At 45.0% G+C, this 27876-nt stretch overlaps 1 protein-coding gene across 1 annotated transcript in view; it reads right to left on the minus strand.

Annotated features, from left to right (window-relative positions):
* ZNF827 (zinc finger protein 827) overlaps nt 1-27511 on the minus strand; it is a 172261-nt gene extending 144750 nt beyond the window's left edge. Inside the window, 1 exon segment of the mRNA XM_047091194.1 lies at nt 27034-27511. Within this exon segment, the coding sequence (XP_046947150.1) occupies nt 27034-27076 (43 nt within the window). The 5' untranslated portion in view covers nt 27077-27511.
* Nucleotides 27512-27876: the final 365 nt, after the last annotated feature.

Raw genomic sequence — 27876 nt, forward strand, 5'->3', positions numbered from 1 at the left:
TTGGAGAAAAATCATAAGCGGCTCAAACAAATACGCTTTCAGCTCAAAACAGCAGCAACAAGGATTTTCTCCCACAAATATTAATTCTCCTCCCCCTGCTGGGCTGCTCTGTATTTCACATCTGAATTCATCCAGGAGATGTCCTTGAAGGCTGCATCGGTCCAGTTACGGGGAGCTCCCCTTCGGCGGGGTGTGCAGGAGCCCGTAGCACCTTTCACACCACATTATGAGAAAAGATTCTCATTGCAGAAGCTCAAAACAAAGCATTCTGGCAATCTAGGGGATTAACTTGTTGGACACCACAAACTTTACAACAAGCCAGGCTTGACTTTTGACTCTCTTTCACAATTCGAGAAGCCCCTGGGCAGCGAGACAGCTTCATTTTCCTGTCCGTCAGGAGCACAGAATCATGGCACGTAATCTCTGAGCACCCCACATGCTGCGGTCCCGGAAACGCTTCCTGAGCACATGGACTGTGGATTTCACAGCTTTCCTAACTAAGGCTCCCAGGGGAAGCCTCTAAACGGCCAATGTAAATAACTTCCTTGTAAATACATTATTTTTAACCTCCAGAATAGGAAGCTATTTCCATTGCTAATTTTACAACAACCTATGTCTCTGACAGCCAGGTTCACACTCATTCCTGTCAATTTTACACAACAGTCTGTTTTTGTGTTTTTCACTTTAAATCATCAACTCAAAGAATTAAGAATAGAAGTGGTACAATTACGGAACGAAAATATGCTGAATAAATTTTGTTTCCATGTGGTGAATATTTCTCCTTTGGGGAAAACAAAACAAAATTCCACTACCTAACACATTTATTTATAATTCAGTTCTCAAGCAGAAAACCGGTAACTCGATATCTGCAACTCTGGCTGCGTTTTTTTCCAACTCACTTCCTTTTCAGTTTGACAGTTTTAATCAGATGCATTTAATTGGACAAATACTCAACTCAGAAGATCCTGGATCAGAAAGATACGGAGCGAAAAGAGAAAAAAGAATGCGAGAAAGAGATACCTATTAATTTTTATGCCTTTTGGCTGTGGTTAAAGTAAGCGGAGATGGAGATCTAAAAGCCCCATTTCTTAATCTACCCACAACTCATCCCACCAGTGGCTCCAAATGAATCTAACCAGCAGGTTTTGAAAAGAACAAAGTTTCACCTCTTAGGACTCATGGTGAGTCCTCCTGTATCAACACCTTCTTCTTGTGACAGCAGGTGTCTTCACCTAGTACCTACTAACTAACCCTCTGGCTCATTTGCATCTAAAAATCTTCCCAGTGTTCTTCCTTTCCAGCTAGCATACATTTATAGCTAAATATTTACACTTAATTTTTTAAAAGATTATTTATTCTTGAGAGAGAGAGAGGGAGAGTACGAGAGGGCAGAGAAAGGGAAAGAAACAGAATCTCAAGCAGGCTCCGCACAGTCAGCAGCACAGAGCCCTACTTGGGGCTTGACGTGGGGCTTGACACGGGAATGGAACTCAGGAACCGTGGGATCATGACCCGAACTGCAATCAAGAATCAGATGCTTAACTGACTGAGCCACCCAGGCACCCCTATACTTAATGCTAAGGTCACACATCTCTATTAGTAATATCACCCTATTAGTAATAATCACTTGCAATTATCTAATTAGACAACCAATTTTTCCACGCAATTTTATACAAAAGTGGTTTGTAAGGTTTAAGGAGCTGTATACAGGAGTTATTAGCAAAACCAATGCTGATGAGTGACTTAATTTAACAAATATTTACTGAGCATTTACTATGTTCAGGGAGCTGTTCTCTGCAACAGAGAGCTTCAAAGACGCAACAGTGTCTTGCCCAACTGCTGCAGTCGACAGGGAGTGAGGGTTACACAAGTATACGAAGCACAAAGCCCGGTGTTATCACAGAGCAACCGAGCAAGAGTTGTTTGTGCATAAATTAATTCCAGTGGTGCACATGGCTTTGGAAATGGACCTTGAAGGAATGAAGATGATTTTAACAGATGACACTAGAAATTCATGTATAGGAGGGTTTGCTAACATTCAGGTGACTAAAACCTAATAATTTTTTTTTTCTGCATTCTTCACATTTTAAAAACTGACCATCTATTGATTTGTGAAAGGGCAGATTTTACCAATTTTCTTACCACACCCACTGGTTTTGAAATCAAACCATTAGATTATAAATGCCTGAGGCAGGGCCACAGGTGAGTCATTTTTGTATTCCTGCTGGATGCCCTGATCCTAGTAGGGGTACCAGGGCACAACCAGGGGACACAACCTGGTTGTAGTGACAACCAGGACCGCAAGAAGTGACAGGTGCGATTCCCAGTCCCTTACCCAAACACACAGAGGGGCACAGGGGAGCTGGCATCTGAGAGGAGGGCAGTGCACTATCGGGGTACTCTCTCACTGCTTCTCATCTCTTCTCAGAGGCTAGCCTTGTCCTCTCAGGCCACCTTTCCCTGGAGGCTGCCAATTGGCCACACAGGTTCTGGGTTTTCCCTCTCAACGACTTACCACCAGAGCAAGGTCTTTCCCCTCTCATCAGCCTGTTGGAGGTCCTATTCCCTTCTCCAGACTTACCACTGAAGCCAGAGGGCGGGGGTTCTACAATTGACTTAATGTGGGTCACAGAAGAAAGGAGAGGGAAGAGACACCAGGAAGACAAAAACGATGACCCCTATAATGTTTAATAAAGGTTTAGTATGCTGCACATCAGGCTGTTATGAACCAATTTTATGATTTTAAGCATAAAACATATCCTCATGTAGGCCAGTTTTACCTGCCAATTTTTACACTGTCCCTTTGTAGCCTAAACGCCTTAGCACATGCCCCACACCAGGTGTGCCCGGCACTGAGGAAGCACTCTGGGGTTCAGGGTTCCGAGGCCACAGTGCGAGTGAAACGCATGGGCCGGCAATCGGCCCCGGGGAACAAAGCCTCAGAGATCACGGTTATCAAAACACCGATGCCCAGGGTACCCAACCGCTGTCAGCATGGCCAGGGAGAAAATTTAAGAACTGCTAGTTATTTAAAACGGCCAGGGTGGAGAAGACGACCAGACTCCTGTCACCAGTCCAGCTGGGGAAGAGGTGCTGCCAGGGCACTGGGAAATGGGAGGAAGTCTGGAGAGGATAAGAGTCGGCAGACTGAGATGGCACGGAGAGGCCCTCTGGGTCAAGACGAACATTGTGCACACAGGAGTGGTTTTAAATTATAGTTGCAGATGTCCACGAGTAAAACAAAGGTAACACAAAGGAACGCACCGCTCTTTATCTGCAAAGGGAGCTGCAAACGGTAGGGGAGCTGCTTTCAGGATTTTCATATAAAGGTGCCAGACCTTCCGGTGACCATCAAACTGCCCGTCACAACATGAATGGCAACTCCTCCCTAAGATTGCTTAGACCAAAACCCCCGCAGCTTGCCTTGACGCTTCCCTTTCTCTCAAGTCCTCATCGAACTCATTTGTAGATCCCACTGGTCCCACCTTCCATATACATCCCAAATCTTGCCACTTTTTACCACGTCTACCATTTCCACCCTGGTATACAACACTGCCGTCCTTGGCCTGGACTGTGGCAGTAGTCTTCCAGCTGGTCTCCTCACTTCCGATTCTTGCCCCGCTGTGCTCAGCCAGCAGCCGGAGTAAGCTTTTAAAAATATATGTCACACTCCATTACCCCCATCCCAGAAGCCTCCAAAATGGCTTCTCATGTTTCTCGGAATAAAATCCAAAACCCTTCCCTTGCCCTCAGGGCCTCCATAATCTGTACCCTTCAGACCTCATCCCCTACTACTCTGCCTTGCTAATAAATAATAAAGAGCAAAATTCCCCCCAAATAGCCACACGGCTGACTCCTTTACTTCCTCGGGTCTCCCCTCAAAGCATCACTGTTTATTAGAAGAGAAGCTCCATGAGAGAGAGGACTTCGTTTTCTTTGCTATGTGCTCAGCACTTAGAATGGCCCGGAGCAGGTGTTCAGCTATTGTCTGTCAAATGTATGAATGAGAAAGAGGATGCGCTTCACAATCAGAAAGGCAGCACTTATCAGTACTGGAAATGAGAACAATTTTCAAAATTACAAATGATAATCCTGTTTTTCTGATGTGAGTCAAACATGAAATAGGGAAAAGAGAGTGTTTTGCAAACTTTTCCACCAGTCTCCCTAGTGGCCAAGAAACGAGCACAGCATCCCAAGGTAACTTGGGGCCGCAGCTGAAGCCCCCTCCAGAAAGTCCCAGATTTCTTGGACTCTTTGCTTAACATTTCAAGGGAATTCCACATTCTACTCTGTCCTAGAGCTGTACTCGTTCTTACTAAATACTGCAGGGCTGTGCTTCACAAACCACTGAGGAACATCGATTCTCTGTGTTCCCAGCTGCTCTGGAGAAGCAAGGATGTATGAAAAGTATCTAGCACAGTGTCAAGAGCTCAGAAAAGGGCGGCTATCATTGTTACGATCATTACCATCGGAAAATAGACAGTACTAATCCTATTACCCGCACTTCAGACAGAAAAGCTAAATCACAGAGGGTAACTTTCTCACACTGCACAATGGATCTGTAGGAGACCAAGAACTATAACTCTATTTGCCGATTTTGAATTTGTTGTCTGACTTACTTTAGAGATGGTAAAGCCTTGGAGATTTAGTCCATATGGCTAGTCTCTAGGCAGAGGCCTAGAAAGGGCCAGTGATTAGTCTGTGGTCCCATACTTGATTTGCTAACATAGACAGGACTTGAGCTCAGATGTCTCACTCCAAAGGCCAGTGCTCTACTAAATCACGGCATAATCATCATTAAGTGAATGAATGAACTCTAGAACAAGACCTGGAACACAGCAGCCTCCCAACAAACAGTTGTTGAATGAATGAACAATCATGCATAAAACACTAAAAATATACCGGGTACTTTATTAGATGCTTCAGTATTCATCAGCAAATTCTTCCCATGATTTCATGTGGTAGACCATAGTCTCTTCATTTTACAGACCAGGAAACCAAGGCTCCAAAGGTTAATGGCTTACCCAATATACCCACTTAGTGGGTGACAAAGCAAGGTTCAAACCCAAACCTTCAGGAAATCTAATAGAGTGCGAGTTGTTTGACAAAAAGTAATCTTCCAGGTAAGCAAAAAGTACAGTAACTTCAAGTAATCAATATTTTAAGTTTCATTGTTTTTAAAAAAATTTTTAAAGTAGGGGTATTTCTATTTATTTACTTATTTTTAAGTTTATTTTCGAGAGACAGAGAGCAAACAAAGGAGGGGCAGAGACAGTGGGAGACAGAGACAGAATCCCAAGCAGAAGCAGGCTCCACACTGTCAGCACAGAGCTTGATATGGGCTCAAACTCACGAACTGTGAGATCATGATCTGAGCCACAATGAAGAGTCAGACGCTCAACCAATGGAGCCACCCAAGCACCCCTTTATTTATTTATTTTAATTAATTATTAATTTTTTATTTAGAGAAAGAGCACAAGTAGGGGAAGGGGGCAGAGCGAGAAAGAGAGAATTTCAACCAGGCTCCATGCTCAGGGTGGACCCCTCCAAATGATAGGATTGTCATTTGTAATTCTGAAAATCGTTCTCATTTCCAGTACTGATAAGTGCTGCCTTTCTGATTGTTAAGCGCATTCTTCTTTCTCATTCATACATTTGACAACCCTGGGGTCATGACCTGAGCCAAAATCCAGAGTCAGATACTCAGCCAACTGAGCCACCCAGGCACTCCTGCATTTTAAGTTTTATTTTGATGGGATTTCAAAAGCATACACACCCGACAGGAGTTCCTTCTTTCTAAATTTGTGGCTTTTTGTCTCCCATCCAGCTTAATAAAACTGTGCAAACTAAGGATGAAAACCTGGTGTCATGGGTTGAATTGTGTCCCCCACCCAAAGATGTTGGAGTCCAACCCCCAATACCCGTGAATGCGACCTTATTTGGAAATAGGGTCTTCACAGATGAACCAGTTAAGATGAGGTCATTATTGTGGACCCTCATCCAATATGACTGGTGTCCTTATAAAAAGGGGAAATCCAGACACAAAGACAGACACGCCTACAGGCGTGAATACCATGTGAAGACTAGAGTGACCCTCTCACAGCCAAGGAACTACCACAAGCAGGGACAGACATCTGGAACAGACCCTTCCTTGTGTCTTCATTGTGTCTCTGCCGGCCTACCCCGTGATCTGGGACTTCTGGCCTCCAGAACAGTGCGGCAATAAATTTCTGTTGTTCCAGCCATCCAGTTTGCGATACTCTGTTACGGAGGCCCCAGAAAACTGATACATGTACGTCTGCACGAAGGCCTGAGACTTTTTCTGGATTGGTTCAGCTCTGGATTCTGAACCGGAGCCTAGCTTAGTGCTGTAGTTTTTGCACAACCTGGTCATCACAGAACGGACCATGCTGCTGCGCCGTGCGATGTCCTCCGAGGCTGGAAGGACTGGGAGCCGACTATTAAGCTATTTTTTTTTTTTTAATTTTTTTTTTCCCAACGTTTATTTATTTTTAAGACAGAGAGAGACAGAGCATGAACGGGGGAGGGGCAGAGAGAGAGGGAGACACAGAATCGGAAACAGGCTCCAGGCTCTGAGCCATCAGCCCAGAGCCCGACGCGGGGCTCGAACTCACAGACCGCGAGATCGTGACCTGGCTGAAGTCGGACGCTTAACCGACTGCGCCACCCAGGCGCCCCATAAGCTATTTTTACCTACCTCTGAATTTTAACCAAATTTTGTTCAAATGAAAGATTCTGAGAAAGACGTTAAGCAAGAGAAGTCTTCTATTACTAGAGCTACTTCACAATCTCCAAACAAAAAAATACACTCGTGGCCGCATATGTTGTAGCAAATTAATAAGAAAGGGATAGTTCAAAATATAGCATGAATCCACTGACCACAAGGCCAATCTACACACCAAAACACTTCTGGTTAGTCCACGGATTGATAACTTGCTCCTTCACCCTTTCCTGCACCTCCATGTTACAGAAAGCATATAGAATCTGTCCCCTCAAGCAATCAGAAGTAAATTTACCATGGCTACCATGGCATTATCAGAAAAATTGTCTGTTAAGGCTGATAAATCGGTCGATTATCTGCTTCCTTGACTTTTATTTCCTCTTGTATAAATGTTTTCATCCCAACATTACCAATACCTGTTATAAGATGAACGATATATTACCAAACTACTGAAATCACCAGGAAATTCTTAATAGATCAAAAAAGAACTTAACTACCAAAAAAAGCCCTAATAACATAATAATGCACTCTGTCGTCTAGGAACAGCACTCTATAGAGAGATAAATGGCTACTTATTGAAATCTCAGCTTATACATAAAATGATACATTTCTTCCCGGGCACATTTACCAAGCACTGACATCACGTACCTTGTAATGAAACATATTATGCTCATAATCATTCTGACTGCCAAAAGAAAATTTCACACAGTAAGTCCTTTATTTACTAAAAATATATGTCTATACAGGAAGAAAATGGGCGTTTGGGGAGAAGAGATTTACCAAAGGAGAGGAGAGCAAATGAAATTGCTTTTATTTAGTGCTTAAATACATATCAAATAAAAGCTGCAGAGAAGACAGATCCCAATCCCCCACATTTTCATGAAAGAATGTTGGTGCATGGGCACCTGGATGGCTCACACGGGTAAGTGTCAGACTCTGGATATCAGCTCAGGTTATGATCTCACTGTTCGTGGGTTTGAGCTCACGTCGGGCTCTGTGCTGACAGCGCAAGATGCTCTCTCCCCCTCTCTCTCGCTCTGCCCCTGCTCATATGCGCATGCTCTCTCAAAATAAATAAATAAACTTAAAAAAAAAAGGAATATGGGTGCAATGAATTGTGAGACAATGGTTTTTTTTGTTTTGTTTTGTTTTTAATTTTTTTTAACGTTTTTATTTTTATTTTTGAGACAGAGAGAGACAGAGCATGAACGGGGGAGGGGCAGAGAGAGAGGGAGACACAGAATCGGAAGCAGGCTCCAGGCTCTGAGCCATCAGCCCAGAGCCCGACGCGGGGCTCAAACTCACGGGCCGCGAGATCGTGACCTGGCTGAAGTCGGACGCTTAACCGACTGTGCCACCCAGGCGCCCCGATGGTTTTTTTTTATTATGCACAAGAATCCATGACACCGATTAGAAGGACAACCCCTAACTCAAAGTTAACTTTAAATACGGATTTAGGCCAAGAATTTTAACCTTTATTCCGACCAGGTTTTGTGCCACGGCTGCTACCAAGCGGCCAAATGTATTCTTATTCATTGTCTTTTATTTTCCCTGGCCACCTTCTGGAACACACATAAGTCAATGATCTGGCCAAAGACCATGAAAACAACAAATACCACAACCAACCAACCAACTAGGGCAATCCCAAGGGCCAGGAGAGCCTGTAGCTAGGTTAACATCGCCTCAACAACGGGGTCCTGTGGTTTCATCCACTTAATTGTCTTTGAAGGATCCGGGAGGTGGGAGCTTTCCACAGGCATGCCCACTTTGGGGTTTGTTTCGCTGAGAAACCTTTCCTAGGTCTTTCACTCAAAAGACCTGTCACTGCCTTCTAGCTGTCTATTCACTACGAGCAACGCTCCACGGAGGAAAACATTCATTCCACTTCCCAACAAAGCTCAGATGCTTCTGGAAATGCATCAAGTGGTAAGGATGACATTAGGAAACCTGCTCTACTGACGACTGCTTCAAAGGAAGGCTCAACTCCAAGGTAAGGCTCAAAACAAGAAATATCCCTCTGGCATGCATACGTGTGGCCCCAAAGTGACCAGGAGTGACTGACATTATTCACACTCTGCTTCCTCTCGTTCTTAACCTTTTGGGGGGGAGTCTAGAAGACGCCCTGATTTTGTGTTCAAATATGCACACTGCTTCCTTTCCATCTTCTAGAACTTACAACTGTAGGCAGCCCTCTAGGGGCAATGTTTCCCATGTATTACAAGAACCTAGTTAACTGGCCTATCCTCCCCCAAAATCTGGTGTTTGAAAAGAAAGCTGAAAATGTATTGAGCAATTTAAAGAAGTTCATTTGAGGAATACAAGTTTGAAACGCTTTTTGACGTAAATACGCTCAACTAATCGGGCTTTGTTTTAAATCTACATGTTTTGAAGTTACTTAGAGAAAGCCAAATTCTTCTGGTATTTCCATGTTAATATCAGCAGCAGTGACTCCAGTAAAGCAGGTTCTGCAATCTTCTTCTGTGAACAGACAGACAGCAAATACTTTAGGCTTTATGGGGCACCTATGGTCTTCATCCCATGTTCTCTGCTTTTGTTGTTGCTGTTGCTTTTTCTTTTTTTTTTTAACAATTGTTTAAAAATGCAAGAACCATTCTTAGCTCAAGGGGCTGCACAAAAACAGGCCACAGTTTGCTGACTCCTGCTCTAAAGTATAGGTGATTTACTTTTTCTTTTTTTTTTTTAATTTTTTTTTTCAACGTTTATTTATTTTTGGGACAGAGAGAGACAGAGCATGAACGGGGGAGGGGCAGAGAGAGAGGGAGACACAGAATCGGAAACAGGCTCCAGGCTCTGAGCCATCAGCCCAGAGCCCGACGCGGGGCTCGAACTCACAGACCGCGAGATCGTGACCTGGCTGAAGTCGGACGCTTAACCGACTGCGCCACCCAGGCGCCCCTACTTTTTCTTTATAATAAAAGTAGAATGGTGGTTAAAATGATATCGGAAATTCAGATATATGACAACACGCTTCATCATCATCTTAATCCAGCCACCTCTGTGAGTCACTGAGCATGTCTGTACCTCGGTTTCCTCACTACAAAATGAGAGGCAAGAACAGATCAGTGATTTATAAACCATACCCTCAAGGAGCCCAAGGACTCCAGCTTACCTCCTACCTTAGCACACACTTAAGCCGCACAACCTGGCATTGATCTTGTCTATACACTGGAGCTCTCCTTAAAGACAAGGGTTCCACTAATTTTTTTTTTTTAAGTTTCGAAAATATGGTACCAAATGATCTCAAGAATCCTTCTGGTGTTAATTCTCTATGAATCCAATATTGGATAATTGATCCTTTTCAAGTCATTTGATTGGGAAGTGTCAGGTCCTTTAAAACCCTGTCTTGAGATATTTAAAGGAAGAGAAACAAGAACAAGAATGAGATCATACTCTAAGAGACTACCCGTACGTATGTATTTAGAGCTGTGGAAATCCACCAGACAGGCCTATCAGAGGGTTCCCGAGTCCCACAGATTAGGGGTCTGGGAAAAGCAGAATGGTTTCGCAGGGGAAAGAGCTCTGAGTACAGACTCAGGGACCTGGGTTCCCATCTGAATTTGGAACTTACAAGCTATATGACTCATGTTTAGTTAACAAAAATTCGAGAGCCCACTGAATATGAACTCCTGGTGCGGGTGTTAGGAATATGGAGAAGAACCAGACCGACATGGAACGTTCTGCCTCCCATCACTCGATCCCTCATCTGTAAAGTATGGTAATAGCGAAGGATTTGTCGACTGCAAGGCGCAGAGAACGTTAAGCTAGAAAGCTACAGATTCTCTTCCTTTTAAGTACATAAAATAAATGCAACTTCAAGGATTGACCAAATTAATACAATAAGGCCATAATAGGTTTTGCAGAGCAAAAGAAACCATTTCTAGAACCTGAAGCAGCAGGACAAAACAGAAAGGGCACAAGCTTAGACTCCAGACACTCCCACTCTGCTTCCTAATAGACCCACCTGACATGCACAGGCCTATTCTCTTGTTTATAGAATAAGATACTGATACCTATCATCGCCATGAGGCTACTGTGAAGGGAAGTTAGAATTACGTGAGTAAGGCACCTGGCACAGAATTAGCACTCAGTGAATAATAGTGTCCCCTCGCCCTCCCTCCCAGACACCTAGAAATCTCAGATGAGAGAACACTGTATTTGAGGTAGGGCTTACCTCAAAATTGTTGATATTGCTACCCAGCTCTATATCATAATCACCTCAACCAAAGAGGACAGGAAACTTCTGGTTGTTATGACCATGGAATCCAGATGTAGAATATGCCCAGTCATCAGGAAAATCTTACAGTCTTGGCACAGTTTGAGGACAGAAAGAGAGCAACAGCCAATAGCTGAGGGGAGACTCTACAGTCTGGAATGTGCCACAGACTTCCAACCACAAAAGTTCTCTTTGCACTTTGTCTGTGGTATCCCCCTGTGGTGTAGGCCGTGGCCTCTGCTCTTCTCGGCAAGTCTCCTCCGGAAGCACATGACTCTCCCCAGGCTTCTCTAGGCCGCATCCATGTGAATGTCTATGGCACTGTTCATCACCTCCTACCCAGCCCAGCTGTACACGTTAGCCAAATCATTGTCTCATTGCTGAGAAAGGATGACAGGAGGAGATGTTCTCCATGGTCCTTTCTACCTCTAAAATCCTTTGATTCTGTGACTCACTCTTAACCTCATTCATTCAACTCATTCATTTATTCATGCAAGAATCTTTATGAAACACCTCCTATTTATTTGATTCTGTGACCCGTTCTTAATTTCTTTCATTTGCTCATTTATTCAACCATATCTGACCACTTACACCAGGTACTGCGATGTGCAAGAATGTACAAAAATGAATACGGAATAGGCCATGCCCTTAAAAAGCTCACAGCGATAAGGACATAGAGGAATAAGCAATAACAGTATGGCATGGGAGGTATTATGAGAGACCAGTGGGAACCAGTGGAGGTCCCCTAATTCCTCCCAGTAGGTGGAAGGAACAATAATAGGGGAGGAGGGGAAGCTGGAAAGGCCTCCCTGAGAGCTGAGTGCTAATTGATAAGCAGAAGGTTAATCTGATGGGTTCAAGACATCCAGAAATAGGGGGAACGAATCTGCCAACATAAGGAAATACAAGCATGGTAGTCTGTCATATAGATAATTCAGTATGAATGAAACAAGGGGTATACAGCAGGGCAGGAGAAAGGGGGCACAGATGATGAAGCATCTTCCATACTTTACTAAGAAGAGCAAACTTTATCCAGTTAGGGGATGTCTGGGATGTCTAAAAGATCCTCAATAAATCCACGAGTGTTTTAGAAAGCCTACTGTGGTAGCAGTGTGGATACTGGGCTACACAGAGGCCAGGGTAGGGGGATGGGGATATGACATTGAGGCAAAAATAAATAAATAAATAAATAAGTTGTGAATCCTTACAGGAGAAAATGAGAGTGTATGGTACAGCAGTGGCAGGGAGTGGCCATGATGAACTCCAGAGATATATCTACAAGAGAGTCAAGAGGCTTGGTGATCAGTTTGATGCGGGAGGAAAGGAAGATCATGGCATCTAGGATCACACTCAAGCTTCTGTCTTGGGCAAGGGGGTTAATGGTTGGTGAGGACAGCAGTCCAGGCAGAGAACACAAGAAGCCCAGAAACACTCCCAGTTTCCCAAGCCCCAAAGCCTTGACCATCTCTTGTCCGCAGCAAAGCACGGGCCACCTAAGTCATGCCGGCCCGTGGCACCTACATCTGCGTGAGGAAGAAAAGTACTAACTGCAAAGTGTATCGAAAGCTTTACTTTCATTTTAAAACAAACAGATATATTATAGAGCAAAGTACATTATTTTCATTCCCATTTGCAGAGAGAGCAAGAGACTTCAAAGATACCTCAGAGAAATCTCAGAGAAGCTGAGAATACTTCCCTGTCTTCAGGGCTCTCTGTCTTTTGGGTTCTTCAGTGCAAATATTCACGCAGTGCTGCAGTATAACATTCTCACGTAAAGCTGAAGAAACACGAACGCCAACACCTGCATTCCCATTTCTATGCAGACAGCTTAGACAGTGGTTCTCAAAGTGTGGTCTGTGGGCCCCTAGTGGTCTCTGAGACCCTTTCAAGGGTCCTCAAGATCAAAATTGTTTTCATAAGAATTCATAAGATGTTATTTGCCCTTTTCACTCTATTGACATTTGCAATGATGATACAAATGCAATGATGGGTAAAATTCTGGCTCCTTAGCTCCAATCAAGGCAGTAACACCAAGCCACACTAGGAATCATTGTATTCTTCACTGCCACACACTCACAGTAAAACATACACACACACACCCCAAAATAACCAGGTCCATTTCACCCAAGAATGTCTTTGATGAAGCAGCAGCAAAGATTATTAATTTTCTTAAAGACTGAGCCCTGAGGAAACACCTTTTGAATATGATATGTAATGAAATGTGTCCATGAAGCACTTCTGCCATCACTAAAGTGTAATGGCTATCTCAAGGAAAAGTAAATCTGTGATTTAGTTGAGAGGTGAACCAGCCACTTTTTTCATGGAACATCACTTTTGACTGAAAGCGTAACTGACAAACTATGGTCATTCAAATTTGGGTATCCAGGGGCGCCAAGCGGTCAGTTGGGTGTCCAACTTAGGTTCAGGTCATGATCTCATGGTTCGTGCATTCCAGCCCTGCGTCAGGCTCTGCACTGATGACACAGAGCCTGCTTCGGATTCTCTCTCTCTCCCTCTCTCTCTGCCCCTCCCCCACTTGGGCACACACTGTCTCTCTCCTCTCTCTCAAAATAAATAAATAAACTTAAAAAAAAATTGGGGTACCTGGCACACTATTTCTTGGAAATGAAGTAAGGCTGATACTTTAAGGAAAAACTGACAGTATTTGTAGCCAATGATAAAATTCAAGCTTGCCAGCAAGAATTAAAATTTTGGAAAATCCATATCTTACGCTATGAGCTTGACAGTCCCTCAAGACAAAGTGATATGTGCATGCATGTTCACAGCAGCATGGTCCATAATAGCAAGAAGTAGAAACAAACCATACACCCCTTATAGTATGGTTCTGCAGTATAACACTAGAGAGCAGTGAAAATGAACTCACTACAACTACAAGCATCAGTGTGGATAAATCTCACAAAGATCACCGTTGAGTGGAAAACCAAGGTGCAGAATACATGCAAAACCAAACAGGGTAAAGCTAGGGGTACGATAAGCAGAAAACTCAGGATAATGGGGACAGGTAGCAGGCGAAGGGCACGTTAGAAGTCTGATAGGGTTGAAACGTGTTAGATTGGGCAGTAGGTTTACAGGTGTTCATTTTACCATTATCTTTTCTTATCTGTGTATAAATGTTCGATGTGTTACTTTTTGTAAACAGCACTACTTCACAGCTTTGAAAGGGAAGCACTGCATTAGAGCTTTCTTTGCCAAAGAAAACCAAAGAGGTGAGGAAGGGGCAAGAGGCATGGGGTGAGCCCTGGCTGAGGGCCTCCAGCACTGGCCCCAGAGAAGCCCATCACCGGCAGGCTCTTCCAGAGACAACTTCAAAGCAGCATCTGTGCCATCCATGGATCTTCGGTTTTTCAACAGCCCTCCCTGCATAAAAAAGGCCATTTTTGCTCCTTCAGGCCACCAGCTCCCATGTCACTTGTCATCACAGTGAAAGAAACTACTACATTTCACAGCTGATTTTGTATTGTATCCAAACTACAAAATTTAGTAATCCTAATCTCTTATCATCTGGACCAGCTCCTACTACATTTTTCCTGCCTCCTATCCTTACATCACCAATATAACCCTTTTGATTCAACTTCTTAGTGTCTCCCACATACTTTTGGCTTATTTCACCCTCTTTTGGCTAATGTCATTTCTTCTGCTTAGAATGTTCTCTCCTCTCTTCTCAAGATCTAAATGCATCCCTTCCTTAAGGATGTTTTAAGTGTCACTCCTCTTCAGGAATCTTACCCATCACTCCCACTGGGTTTCCTCGAACATTTACACTTCTAATTCATATTATATTGTCTTGCACTTGTTAGCATATTGATTTGTGCTTATCCTCTGTGCTTGTTTTGTGTCAACATTTCAAAGAACTGTCCGCAGGGGCTGCAATCTGTACAATTTCTACAAGTCACATAAATGCTCAAAACTTTTTCTTAATGAATGAGCACCCAGTAGGGACTACAACTCTCAGCGGACCATGCCCTCACTGCTCTAATGTGACACCACGTATGTTGACATATGTCCTTCCTTATTCCCAAAAGACTTTCAATTCAGCATACCGAGGGAGGTTTTGCTCCGTGGTAGGTATAGATCTCCCACTTCACGACTGAAACCAAACAAAGCAGCATTTGCTTTAGAGAACTCTTTTTCATAATATTAAATGATTTCAATGTAAGTCAGCGTTGTCTCCTCCCATCCCACTCCTCTTTACCTGAAAACCACCCCTGCCAGGTGGTTGAACGAGCTTCTTGGTAAACACAAGATCTTTCATTTTTGCACAGTTGTATTTATTCAACAGGCCCTTATCTTTAAAAATCAGTGATCTTCCCTATAACTTCTATCCTCTTGGTCCTAGTCTCTGTTTTCTGGTCAGCATTTCATAAATCTATGAAAATACCTTTCAAGCCGAATTTTAATTATTTGTTTCACCTCTTTCTGTGCCCACTTGGCTCTGAGATCCTTGCAAGCAGGGACCACGCTTTATTCAACTCCACTGATCCCTACTCCCTGGCACAGAGCACTCAGTTACTGCTGCTTGAATGAATGAATGAATCAATCAATCAATCAATCAATCAGTCAATCAACCAACCAATCAATTAAACAAGTATCAGCAGACCCAAACTAAGAATTTAAGATGAATGACAATTCAGAGTAAGTTCACTCCCTTTATCGCTTGACAGAACTTTATATATTTGAGTGTAGTTACCAGGCATGATTGTTATCTAATTTCACTCTTAGCTTCAAATTAAGCACTCCCAATTGTCTCAATAATTAATTCCTTATACAATGAATTCAAGAACCTAGACTCTAGTTGCCTCCCTTCTGGTGAGTAGTTTATCAATTTCCCCCTTTAAATTGGGGCACTCAATTTGGCATTCAATTTACAGATGTGATCTAATCAGTTTACAAGACCAGTGTTGCCACCCTTGTTCTGAATTCAGTACTTGAATTAACTCAGCCAACTCTGCTGAAATGCATCCATTTTTCGAATGAAGGCTGAATTTTAAGTGTTCCTTATTATCTTTTTGCTTGTTATCTATTAATAGTGGTTATCTCTGGGGGTGAAAGTTGGGAAAGGGGACTTTCATGCTTTACTTTGAATATTTCTACATAGTTCTAATTATTTACACTGAGCCGGCACTGCGTTTGCCATTAAAAGCCAATATAGACTTTAAAAAATAAATTAATAAGCAGAACTCATATCTGTGATTTCTATGGCTCCAGTCTGATGAAGTACACTTAAGTCACATTTCAAAGACTTGTACAGTACTTCTGTATTTTCTTTTGTATATATTTCCTCAGCTCTCTGCAAGTATTCAAGTAGCCTTTGGTGCAGAGCAATTCTCTCTAAATGTGATCTAGTGGTCCAGCCAACCCAACCCCACTTCTCGATCATGAAATTTCTCTCCTTATCAGTGTCAGAAAACAGCTCATTATAATTTAATTCCCCTCTTTCTTAGTTCAGATTAAAATGCAGTAAATTATCATTTGAGGTTTGCTTCCCCCTAGAAGGGAGAAATCATGCAGCACATTTCAGGAATATTTCCTGAAGCAGAGGGTGTCCCACACTTTGTTTCCTTCCAAATACAGCTGTGTTTCATGCTGTAGAGAGGACTGTTGGGTTAACAAGTAGGGCCAAACAAGCACAGATTAGAAGACAACTATAATTCTAGGCCATTACACGAAAGCAGTGTTCTCCATATGGAGCACGTAATTCAGACCCCAGAAAGTGTCACGGCATGTGACTCTCATTCTCTTACCCTCAGCTTAGCCTAAATCTTTGAGGAAAGAAATACTATCGGTGGCACAAGTTCTCACGAATCACAGAGTGACGTGCTCCATCGGCACCTGTAGAGGAAGGTCCCTGAATGGAAGTGCAGGTGGCAAAGGCATGTCCTTCCTGTGTAGGGCCCCAGGAAGGTTTTGAAGTCCTCAGAGACGCAGTGGGCCTCAGAAGACCAGTAGATGGTCCAGCCCTTGATAGTGCAGACACAGGTGACCTCAAGCTAGTTTCTCCCTCTCCATGGCTCTGTTTCTACTTCTGTCCAACTGGTGGGAGGAGTCTTTCCTGTTTGCTCGTAGGCAGATATCAGTGAAAATGCTTTGTGAACAATAAGATATAACATAAATAGGAAGCGTGGGTGATCTACTATTATCCATTTTACAAGATGGTGCGAGGTAAGCCCAGAGAGGTTCAGTGACTTGCCCGAAGTCACAAAGCTAGTGAGAAACCCCGGTGACCGTAGGGGGACAGTGGACAGAGAAGACTGGAGTTCTTGTCTCCTGCCTAGTGCAGGTTCCTCCCTGAGCCTCTCTCTGACTTCAACCTGGAGGAGTGAAGTCAATTACTCAGGTCCATGAGCTATTTCCAGGGTTTTAAAAGTCAAACAAATTATTGTTAATAAGCTGCTAGGCTCAACATGTCTTTATTTTTGGCTGAAATGGCATCCACCCAGAGTGGGAGTTCTGGTAAATTCAACACTGGCTATCCATTCAAATCGGTCAGAGAACTTTTTAAGAACGTCCATGCCCAGGTTCCATTCTGAGCCATCAAATTTAAATTGCTGGGGGTGTTTGCAATTTTTTAATCTCCCAGGTGATTCTAACACGCAGCCAGTGTTGAGAACCACGGTGTTGGCTAATGGTGATCAGAAACTTAGAGGCAGCAGTAGTTGTCTTTGACTGATTACACAGCACAGTTAGAGCCATCTTACTGGGATCCTTAGTTGAAATGAATTTACACCTCTTGTCTATTAACATGGCCAGCATGTATCGTGCATATACTCTGTGCCAGACACGAATCTAAATACCAACTTGTGTGAACTCAGTTCCCATAGGACCTACAATGTTCCCCCATTTTACAGATGTGAAAACAGGCAGAGACTGCAGTAACTTGCCAAGGTCAAGGCTAAAATGTGGTGCAGCCAGGACGGATCTCATGCATCCCTGGGACCAGGATCTTAATCCCCACCCTATACTGCTTCTTACTACTGCCATAGAATGTGGCTTACAATACTTTAGCCTCAACGATGAATTAAAAGATCACTGAATGTTGAAGAATGTAGGACGGTTTCTAATCCAAAGGCCTGCAGGGGCCGGGCAGGAATATACATGAGGGAGGTGGGCAGGTGTACATGCAGACGGGGACACGGCAGCAGAGTGGTAGGAACCGTGGCAGACTGTCGAGCACATGCCCGGGGAAGGGAGACAGCCGCCACCGACTGTAGCAGATTGCTGCCATGTGGGGAGGTGGGCCCCGTGCTGCTGGCTCTTCCAAGTTTTCAAAAGAAGCTAGAAATTTGGATTTTTATGTGAAACCACCCATTTCCAAATGCTGTCTCAAGTTTTTAAACATACTGTGTGGGGCAAAACACATCGGTAGGCCACTAGCTTGTAACCTCTGATATGATCTATCTCCCACACACAACACACACACACACACACACCTGAATTCTTCATTTAAAATTAATTTAATGTGTTCTCTTGGCCTGGTTCTCTGCAATTAAAAACAACAGACCCTGACTTTCCTTCTTTGGTGCAAAATTTAAACTACCTAAATAACACATGGAAAAACCAATATAAATTTCCCCTGGGTAATTTTAATCAGTGGACTGACTGTTGAATAAATGAATAAATAAACATTTATTAAATACCTATTTTCCCATTTGAATCTCACTATAAGTCTGTGAGCATGGATTTATTGTCCTTACTTCACAGTAAAACCCAGTCATAATTCATATGATTATTACACAGTTTAGATGTAATTCAGGTCAAATCACACACACCGAACATGTTCCTACAGTAAAAGTCTAGTGTAATATTGTTCGCCTATGCAACAATATTAGTCAAGCCTATTTTAACAGCCTGATAAAAGAATTTTACCATATCACATTATTACTCATCACTCTGATGAGAGATACGGAAAAAAAATTTTTTAAACACAGAAATCACCAAAAAGTCCTGGGTCAGAAATGCCTGTAGTCTAATCACAATCTAAGCAAATGGAAACTTATTTCATATACATAATAAGGGCTGATATTTCTTGTGCTCTTTCTATGCAGCAGGCACTAACTAGGCATGGATTCATGTGTGCATATATTACTGATATTTATCAATATCGATACTGATATTTATCAATCAAACCTTACAAGAACCCTATGATAGAGGAACTCTCATCACTATTGAGAGATGAAGAAACCAAAGACGGCGAAGTTAAGTAATGTCCCTGAGGTCACACAGCAAGTCAGTGCCAGAGCTGGGTTCTGAACAGCCTGGTGCCAGAGCCTGTACATTTAACCACCATGAACTTGATGCACGTGTGTTCTATTTTCACTTAAGTTGTACCATAAACGGTAGACATAGTGAAAAGAGGACAAAGTCACATGATATGTTCTCCTTGTCATTACAAAAAGCAACAAAAGCTTTTTCAAATATCCTGCCAGACAACTTAAGAAACGAGCACTATAGAACGTTAGAAAAATCCAGCACCCTTCCACAAGTACAGTAGCTTGTCTTGAAAGCTCAGATAAGCAGAGTGCTGCTGGTCAATCCCGTAAAAGCTCATTTTCCCCTGGTCTTCTCTGGTCCCCTTTGAAGGCCAACTTCTTCAGAGTACTCAAAACAACCCACCCTGAGATCCTCTGGTCTCTCACTCCTTGCCTTTTTTTCTCCAGCCCACATTTCTAATGGGGTCTAACCACTTGTGTGACCTGTGCTGGAATTACAAGAAAGACAGAGAAAGAGAGAGAGAGAGAGAGAGACAGAGAGAGAGAGAGAGAGAGAGAAAGAGAGAGAGAGATTATTTTAGGGTTTCCTTTTTCAGGCTCAAGCTTCAGAGAAGGTCCACACATTTCTTCGTTGCTGATAGACAGAACCTGGCTGAATTTGGACTTTCTCAAAAACAGAAGCAATGAATACCCAAGCCTTAGTCACTTAAGAACTCTAGAGACAGAACTTCAGTGGTGGAGGTTGTTTTTTAATAAGAAGGGAATGGACGGCTGGAAACAATATCCTTTTTAGGCACACAGAATCTGCTGTATTTAATATAACCCTGGGTCAGTCTGTGAAAAGCAGAGTTGCTAAAGGCCACATGCTGATCTCAGACCGTGGGCGTGTATCACTGTACATTTTATAAAATTAGCTACAGTGCAGCCTCTATGTGTGTGTATACATGGCAGTGAAGCTGACTTTTATAAAATAAACAGGAATATGCACCCATGCAGCTAAAGATTAGTATCAAGCCCAAGTCTGATTTTAATTTATGAAACTACCTTGTAACTACAGCAATTCTATCCCAAAGGTGGGTCCTTGGGGAATGATGAGAGTCATCTGAGAGGCCCCTGCTTCAGCACCTAGTCATACGCTATTCTCTGATATCATAAAAAATGTAATTTACAGACAGAGGACAGAAACACAGAACTTGCCCCAGAGCAGAAGAGAGAAAGCAGCTGGCAACTTCAGCCTAGCGAGTATTCCTGGCTATTTCTAGGGTCTGTACTTTGTACATTAGTTTCTTGTAAAATATGACAGAAGACACTTCAGCTACCATGAACCATAAAGTATTTTGTACACTTGGCCCTCAATGGTGTGAATTACTGAGCTGCACCTAGCAAAGTAGGGAACAGAAGAGAATACATCAAAAACAGGACACAGCATCTTCATTTATAATCTCTATCTAAAAAACGTGATTCTAGAGTATCTTAACTAAGCCAAAATACAGTAGTAATAAAAAGCTGATAGAAAAAAAACAAAACAAAACAAAAAAACCCACACGTCTTACCAGAACTAGGCCTGGTCTGAATTTCTTTCCGATAAGAGAAAACTTAGAATCTATTCCTTCACCACAAAGCCCATGGTCTAGTAAAACCTTATGCTAGAAAGCCTTGAACGCCCCCAAACGTCCTATTTTTTAGGTCATACCATCATTATCTCGTTCTGCGATCAGTCTGATTAAATTATAGAAAATTACTAATACATCACTCAGAATGCAGATATCAGCGCCAGCCTGTTGTGTTTGTTTTTCCGTCCTCCTGTCCTAATGCTCCAGCGGGTACTTACTTCAAAAAAGAAGAATGGAAGAGAGACCAGGCAACTCCCCACCAGGAAGGGGAAAGGATACATTAACCTAGTCTCAGGACTATGCTTTCACAGACGGCACTGCCGACCAGTCACAGAAACCGAGGGAGCCTTGTTACACACAGTGGCCGCGTGGGCTTCACCACCACTCCTTCACACCTTGTCCTCTTTGCGTCCAAGGACACCACTCTGCACGCAAGTGACCGGGGTGAGTGACACTGGGTGAGTTTTTCTCTTTTGTCAAACCGATTCACACTGACCCCGTCTGAACTCAAACTACCGGGATTACTAAATAAACTGGTTTACCAGCCCAGCCGAGCAGCACACGATTCAACAAACCCAGTCTTCCCTACGAGAACCTCTTGACATTAATAGGACTCCTTGTATTTTAAGCCACCTTTTGACCCCAAGAGAAGCCTGCCCGGTTGCTCCACCAACACAACACTGTCCCTTGGGTGTTTCCGCAGCCTTTGTCCACCTAATTTTATAAGCCTCGCAAGACAGAGATTTTCCACACCTCCTTTGGACCTCTCCTAATAGAGGCCATTCAAAGGCTCTAAAAACTCAACTGCGCAGCCAGCTCTGACCCTGGCCGACGGCTGTCCAATTTATACTGCTCTAGCGTGATTTATTAACACTTTGTGCTTGAGGACTTGTCAACTCACACCAGCTGTGGCATCTCCAGAGCAAGATGGCAGCACATAGATAAATTAAAAATCAATTTTTTTTACTTGAAACTATTTTGAAGCATTAGAAGGAATGTGATTTTGAACTGTCTTCCTTATTTTAACAAGAAAGTTCAGTGTAACCTACTTGCTATATCAGGAATACACGGATTTCCTTTAGGAGAACAGATGAACATTACTGCCCAGCATCAACCTAGCCTGCTGTGTGGTACTTCAGAATCATTAGCTCTGCCTGACACGAGCAGTGAAATATTTTATTGCTTCAGACTCAAAATTTTTCCCTGTGGTTCCTGTCATAGTCAGGAGGAAGTGCCTCGTCACTGAAAAAAAATAGTAAGACCAAGTAGGGGAAAGAGTTAAACCTTCTACCCCTTCTCTTCCAACAGACATAAAAAGACATGGAAAAATATAAATATAAGGGCTTCTGCTGCTTTGCTGTCATTTTGCTTCCCACATTTACTAGAAAGCAAGAGATGATTTTTAAAGTTTTGTTAATGAAGAACACAATAACGTCTTGACCCACAACTGAGTAAACAATGAAAATACTAGAATAACAAAACAACTGTTCCATTAACTTTTCCTTTGTGCTCCCCCCTGGGAATAAGCATCAGGCAGATTTCCAATGATAAATATAATAGGATCTGAACTCATACATGTTCATGGGTAAGTTGAAGCTAATGAGGAAATCTTAAAAGTGCTGATGGCGCCAATGGTAAAAGGATTTACAGATGTAACAAACACAAGAGAAAGCCCTTCCTGACCGTTTCCCTCCTCAGTTAGTGATCCCAAATGTAGTGATGTTTAGAAAGTGCTGAGCCCCAGGCCTGGCAAACAGTCACAGTATCACTTTCCCCCTCTTCCTCTTTCTTAGACCGACAAACATTTTTAAGGTATGCAGTTTGGGATTCTGCTACAGATAAGCACATGGTATGCTTCAGAGGATCTCTAGGACTTTTTTTTTGAACATGGTATTGGACCCTGCTGGTGAAAAGAACTTTTATAAAAGAGCCATCAAGAGCAGCAGAATCATAATGGTAATATTGGTCTAGGCCAAGAAATAAAGGCTTTATTTTGAGTAATAATTTTTAAAGCCACTTCTCAAAAATAGTTTAGGTTTAACACCCTTTGCTGGAGGTCACCTCCAAAAGCTAGTGCAGAACTTGTTTTTGATTTGTGGCCAGTAGAATCACCACTCAACTGTATAGGACAGGCTATTTTTTTTTTCTGCATATGTATGAGGCCCATATAACAGAAACAAACACACACACACACACACACACACACACACACACACACACTCTCTCTTACTTCTGAGGATCAGGAGAAAATGACTATGTAGCATTTTAAATCAGAAATCTAACGCTTAGGTTAGTAGTGTCAGGTTAATGGCTCACCCATCCCCAAGGCTAATTCGGTTCTAAACAGTCCCATGGGTGTCTAGTTGAACAGAAGGAGCTAGGAAACCTTAGCAGGCCAAAGCCCAGCCTGGGGAATTGCTGGAACTCCGTGCCAGGGGCTGAGACGCACCCCAGACTTGGTATCAGATAGTACCAAGTGCTAGTCTGGATTTCCAGGACTAATCTACTTGAGGGTGGAGCTTCCAGGTTCCCTGGTGTCTATGCTGTAGAGTGGGAGACCTTGTCAATCCATGACATGCCTGGCTAGTAGTATATCTAATAACAGAAAAATAGGTTCTGCACATGAAGTCTATTAGTAGCAGTGGTTGATGAGGGGGCTGAGGCGAGGGGGCGGGCCTAAGGGAAAGTAGAAAGCACTTTGAAGTTTGTATAGATTCAGTTTTCACCAATTTCTTTTTTGTATTCTAATTTGTATTCTACTTCTAATTTTAAATGTGTGTTTACAGGTTCTCTAGATTCTTAAAGCTATATTAATAGTGTCTATTAGCCACTTCTGTGTTTGGCTTCAAAAGCAAACTTCCCCATCACATTCCCCCTCTAACGACCCTCCCCCCTAAATTATACACATCGCTCCTTTCTTTCAGGGTCAAGGTTAAAATGTGCCACTGTATAACTTCTTAAAACCCTGAGATGACTTCTATCAGTCCCAGAGTTACTATATTTTAACTCTACAAAAAAGTTCTCCAGGTTAAGGCAAAATCCTCCCTTCATATAAATAAACAAATAAAGAATTTAGCATTACAATGAAGTCTTAAGACTACAGTTATATTCTACATTAAATATGAATTAACACTAATTTTATCAAAGTCAATATTTATTATATCTCCCCACCACTGCAAGTTTCTTTAAGACTCACTCAGCACTTAGGAAGCCTTGGGTTACAGTGTCTGAATTGCAAAATACACCATTTGCCCAGAAATTCCTTAGTCCAAATGCAAATTGCTTACAAAACATGTGTAAACCATGCTTAGAACAGGCAGCACACATCCACAAAAAGGTAAGTGGAAAAGCTTTGCAAATTAGGCTTCCCTTTAAAAACTACAGGGACATTTACGGTGTTTCCAAAAAGGTAATTGCTTCTTACTTCACTAAAAGTGGCTTTATGTGACTAGAAGGAGTTGATTTTTTTTTTTGTTTTTTTTTAAGTTGAGTGGATAACCGTATTCAATTAGAGAACAGGGTGGGAGAGTCCACTCTTAAAATATAACTTAATCACCAGGCACCAGCAAGCAGGAGAGGCCCACCAGGCATACGAGCTAAAATGGAGCCTGAATTTCCTCTCAGACGGAGAGGGTAGTCGCACGAGGTCAGGGTCAAGGTCACCAGCAGGGCAGGCTGCAGCTGCCCGAATGCGCTACACACAACGGGAGGGAAGGCGTTCCATCTCCGTCAGAGCCGAAAACAGATAAATCCCTTCTCCTCTCCTACCCTCCCTCTAACCCCGCCAACATTTTTTTTTTTTTTTTTAAGCAGGGGGGAGAAGAGAAGAAAGGAAAATGACCAAATAACCTCACCGTCCTGGTTTTCGCACACAAGCTCATCAGCTCCCAAAGTTGCCATCTAAGGGCAAGTTCGCAGAGAACACTGAAGCCCATTTTGTCCGAGCAGGGCAAGCCTCCCCCGACCCCCCCCCCCCCAGGATTCCTGCCTCCTCTCCCTCCCCCGCCACACGCCCCCGAAAAGAGCTGGGAACTGGCCGACCGGCCATGTGCACGCACACACTCTTCCACCAACTGCTGCGAGTTTTCTGTGAATCGCAGCGCGGAGCCTCCCAACTCGCCCTCCCCGACTCCGCCGCCTTCTCTTCCCTCGCGCAAAATTTCCCTACACACGCAGCCGCCTGCGAGTGATTTTATGTGCATATATATTACATATGTGATATTATCCTCAGAACCTCTAGCGGGCAGGCGAAGAAAGGACTGCACAGGGGCATTTTTTTTTTTTTTTAAAGGAAGGGGAAAAAAGCACAACCCAAGCCCTGTGCGTCGACTCCGGCGTACCGGGAAGGGGAAAGAAAGAGGAATGTTTGCGGAGCGGGCTGCCTGCAAGTGCCCTTGCTCGCCACTCCGGCCGCGGCCCGGGTGACACGGAGCGGCGGGGGCGCTCGGCCCGAGCAGCCCGCGCCCCCTGCCCGTCCCCCCGGGCAGGCACCGCCGCGGATATTTCGCGAGGGGGAGATCGATCGAGCTGCCTGTCTGCAGCGGAAACGCACAAGCTCACACACAACCCGAGCCCGAGACACCATAACCTTAACCCTTCCCCCACCCTCCGTGAACTTCAGGTGACCGACCACGTCGGCCTGACACCCAGGCGGGCGGGCGCTCCGGCTCCGCTCCCGCCCCCAGCCCGGGTTTTGCAGGATCGGGCTCCAAGCAGCGCCAAACCGCCGGGAGAGGGGAGCAGTGCGGGGGGAGAGAGAAGAAATTGACCCTCGGTCTCCCCCGACCCCTCCCTCCGGCGCCTCCGGCGTCCCCTCCTCCCCGTCACCCCGCCCCACGCCTTCTCCCCTGCCCCCTCCTCCCTGCATTCAAGGAGCCGGGCGGCCCCGGGGGATATTTTTAGTTGCTTCTTTCTCCTTCACTTTTAGCTTTAGCAGCATCTCGGAACACTCAAAGCGGAGAAAGATTGGGGTGGGGGGGGCGGGAGCTGGAGAGGGAGTGGGGGAAAAGTTAAGAGTCTAGCAAAGAAAAGCCGGAGGGAGGGCGGAGAGGGACCGGGGGCGCGGGTGGAGGAGGGGAAGGGGACCGGGCCGTGCCGGCGGGTGTGTGTCTCCAGTTGGTGTGTGTGGCTGCAGCCGGGGAGGGTTGTGATGCACTTTAGTCCTGGACTCTGCTCAGGCTCGCCGGGGAGGGGGGTCTGAGAGCCCGAGTCTCGCCTGGCTCCGTCTGCTCCGACTGACCCCGCATTTTATTGCGGCCAGGAGCCCTGCTCCTCCCTCCCCTCGGCTCTGCAGGGACCTCGCGCGCCGCGAGCCGCCCTGCCTCCTGCCTCCGCCTCGGCGCAGCTCCCGCACCCCACATCCGCCCGCCGCTGCCCGGCCTCGCCCCCCGCCCGGCCGCCCCGCGCCCCCCGCGCCCCGGCGCGCCCCCTCGCCCCGGCGCCGCGGGAGCAGCCGCCCGGCGGCGCGTGTGTACCGGTGTGTTTGTGTGCGGTGCCCCCACACCCTCCCCAGCCGCTCCCGCCTCGCCCGCCCCCGACTCCCCTCCTCCGCCGCCGCCTCCTCCACCTCCGCCTCCTCCTGCTCCTGCCGCCGCCGCCGCCGCTGCCGCCGGCGGCTCCGGGGCCGACCAACCCCGGCGCAACCTTTAGCCGGAGACGGACCTCTCCCTGGATCCTGTAGCCGGCGGGCGGCCGCGCGCCCTCGCCCCGACACCCCCAAACGCCATGTCACGGCCCCCAGCCCTCCGCACGCCCCGACCCCCGCACCCTCAGGCACTGGGATCCACAAGGATTTTTTTTTTTTTAAAGATTCCAACCTCTCCCACCACCCCCCCCCCGATTAAAAAAAAGAAAAAAACCCGGCATCCACACTACTCCCCTCCTCCCGTCTCTTGCCCCCTCCCCCCACAACCCGGAGTGAGGAGGGGGAGGGGGAGGGGAAAGGAAAAAAAGCCCGATCTCAAGGAAAAAAAGAGGGGGGGGGTGAGAGAAAGAAAGAAAAAGAGAGAGAGAATAGAAAGGGCACGGGGCTGATCATCACCAACATGGCTGCCTCAGCATAGACCTAAACGAGGAGTAACCCGGGCTGTGTCTTTGTCAGTTTCACCTCTGTAACCCTAAACTAATGCAGAAAACAACGGAGGAGGCTGCGGAGGGGAAAGAGGAGAGGGAGGGCGAGAAAATGGCACGAGAGGAGGTGGAGAAGGGATGACTTACGTGAGGGAAGGCGCTTGGGCTGCTCCTGCTTCCTCCTGGGCATTTTCCCCCTTTTCTCACATTCTCCTCCTTGGTTAATGTGAGATCAAATAAACCCCCGTGGGGGCAGAGAGGCAGACACTGGCAGGAGCGGGGAGGTAGTTGGGGGGCGGGCGGGCGGGCAGGGGGAAACCCCTTCTCTCCGGTGTGTGCAATGGGCTGAAGCTGGTTTCCTGGAGCCAGATGAGGGGTTCTCTTCTTTTCTTTCCTTTCTTTTTTTTCCTTTTTTTTTTTTTTTTAATTTTTTGGTCGTGCACCTGGCTTGTCCCCGAGCGTAATATTCTTCAATGGAAACGGATCTAATAGGTGTGAGTGTGTGTGTGTCCTATGCTCGCGTGTGTGATGGGAGGTATAAATAAATGAGTGCCGGTGCGGCGGTGTCTATGGCCGCGCTCTGTGTCTCCGAGCCCCTAACACTAATGTCGGGATCAAAGGGCAGCGGCGGCGGCAGCACAGCTCACAGCTCGCTCTCTTGCTCTCTCTCTCTCTCTTTCTCGCTCTCTCTCTCCTCTCGCGCTCTCTCTCTCTCTCTCTCTGTCACACACACACTCACACATACACAGAGGCACAGACTGAGGGAAAGAGCGAGAGCTAGACACACACACACACACACACACACACACACACATACACACACACACACGCAGAGCAAAGAGGAAGGTGCCCTAAGGCTCCCAGGGCGGACTCAGCCTGGGATTTGCAACCGCTCCGTCTGGAAAGAATGGGGGGCGCGCGTGCGGGGGTGGGATGGAGTTCTTCGAATTTATCCCGCTATTCGCCAAATCTAGGGGGAAAAAAGTTTTC

This window comes from Lynx rufus, unplaced genomic scaffold, assembly GCF_022079265.1.
Source record: "Lynx rufus isolate CCGP_SWC_20201006 ecotype Redwood Valley unplaced genomic scaffold, mLynRuf1.p SCAF_3, whole genome shotgun sequence".
In the NCBI taxonomy this organism is placed as follows: Eukaryota; Metazoa; Chordata; class Mammalia; order Carnivora; family Felidae; genus Lynx; species Lynx rufus.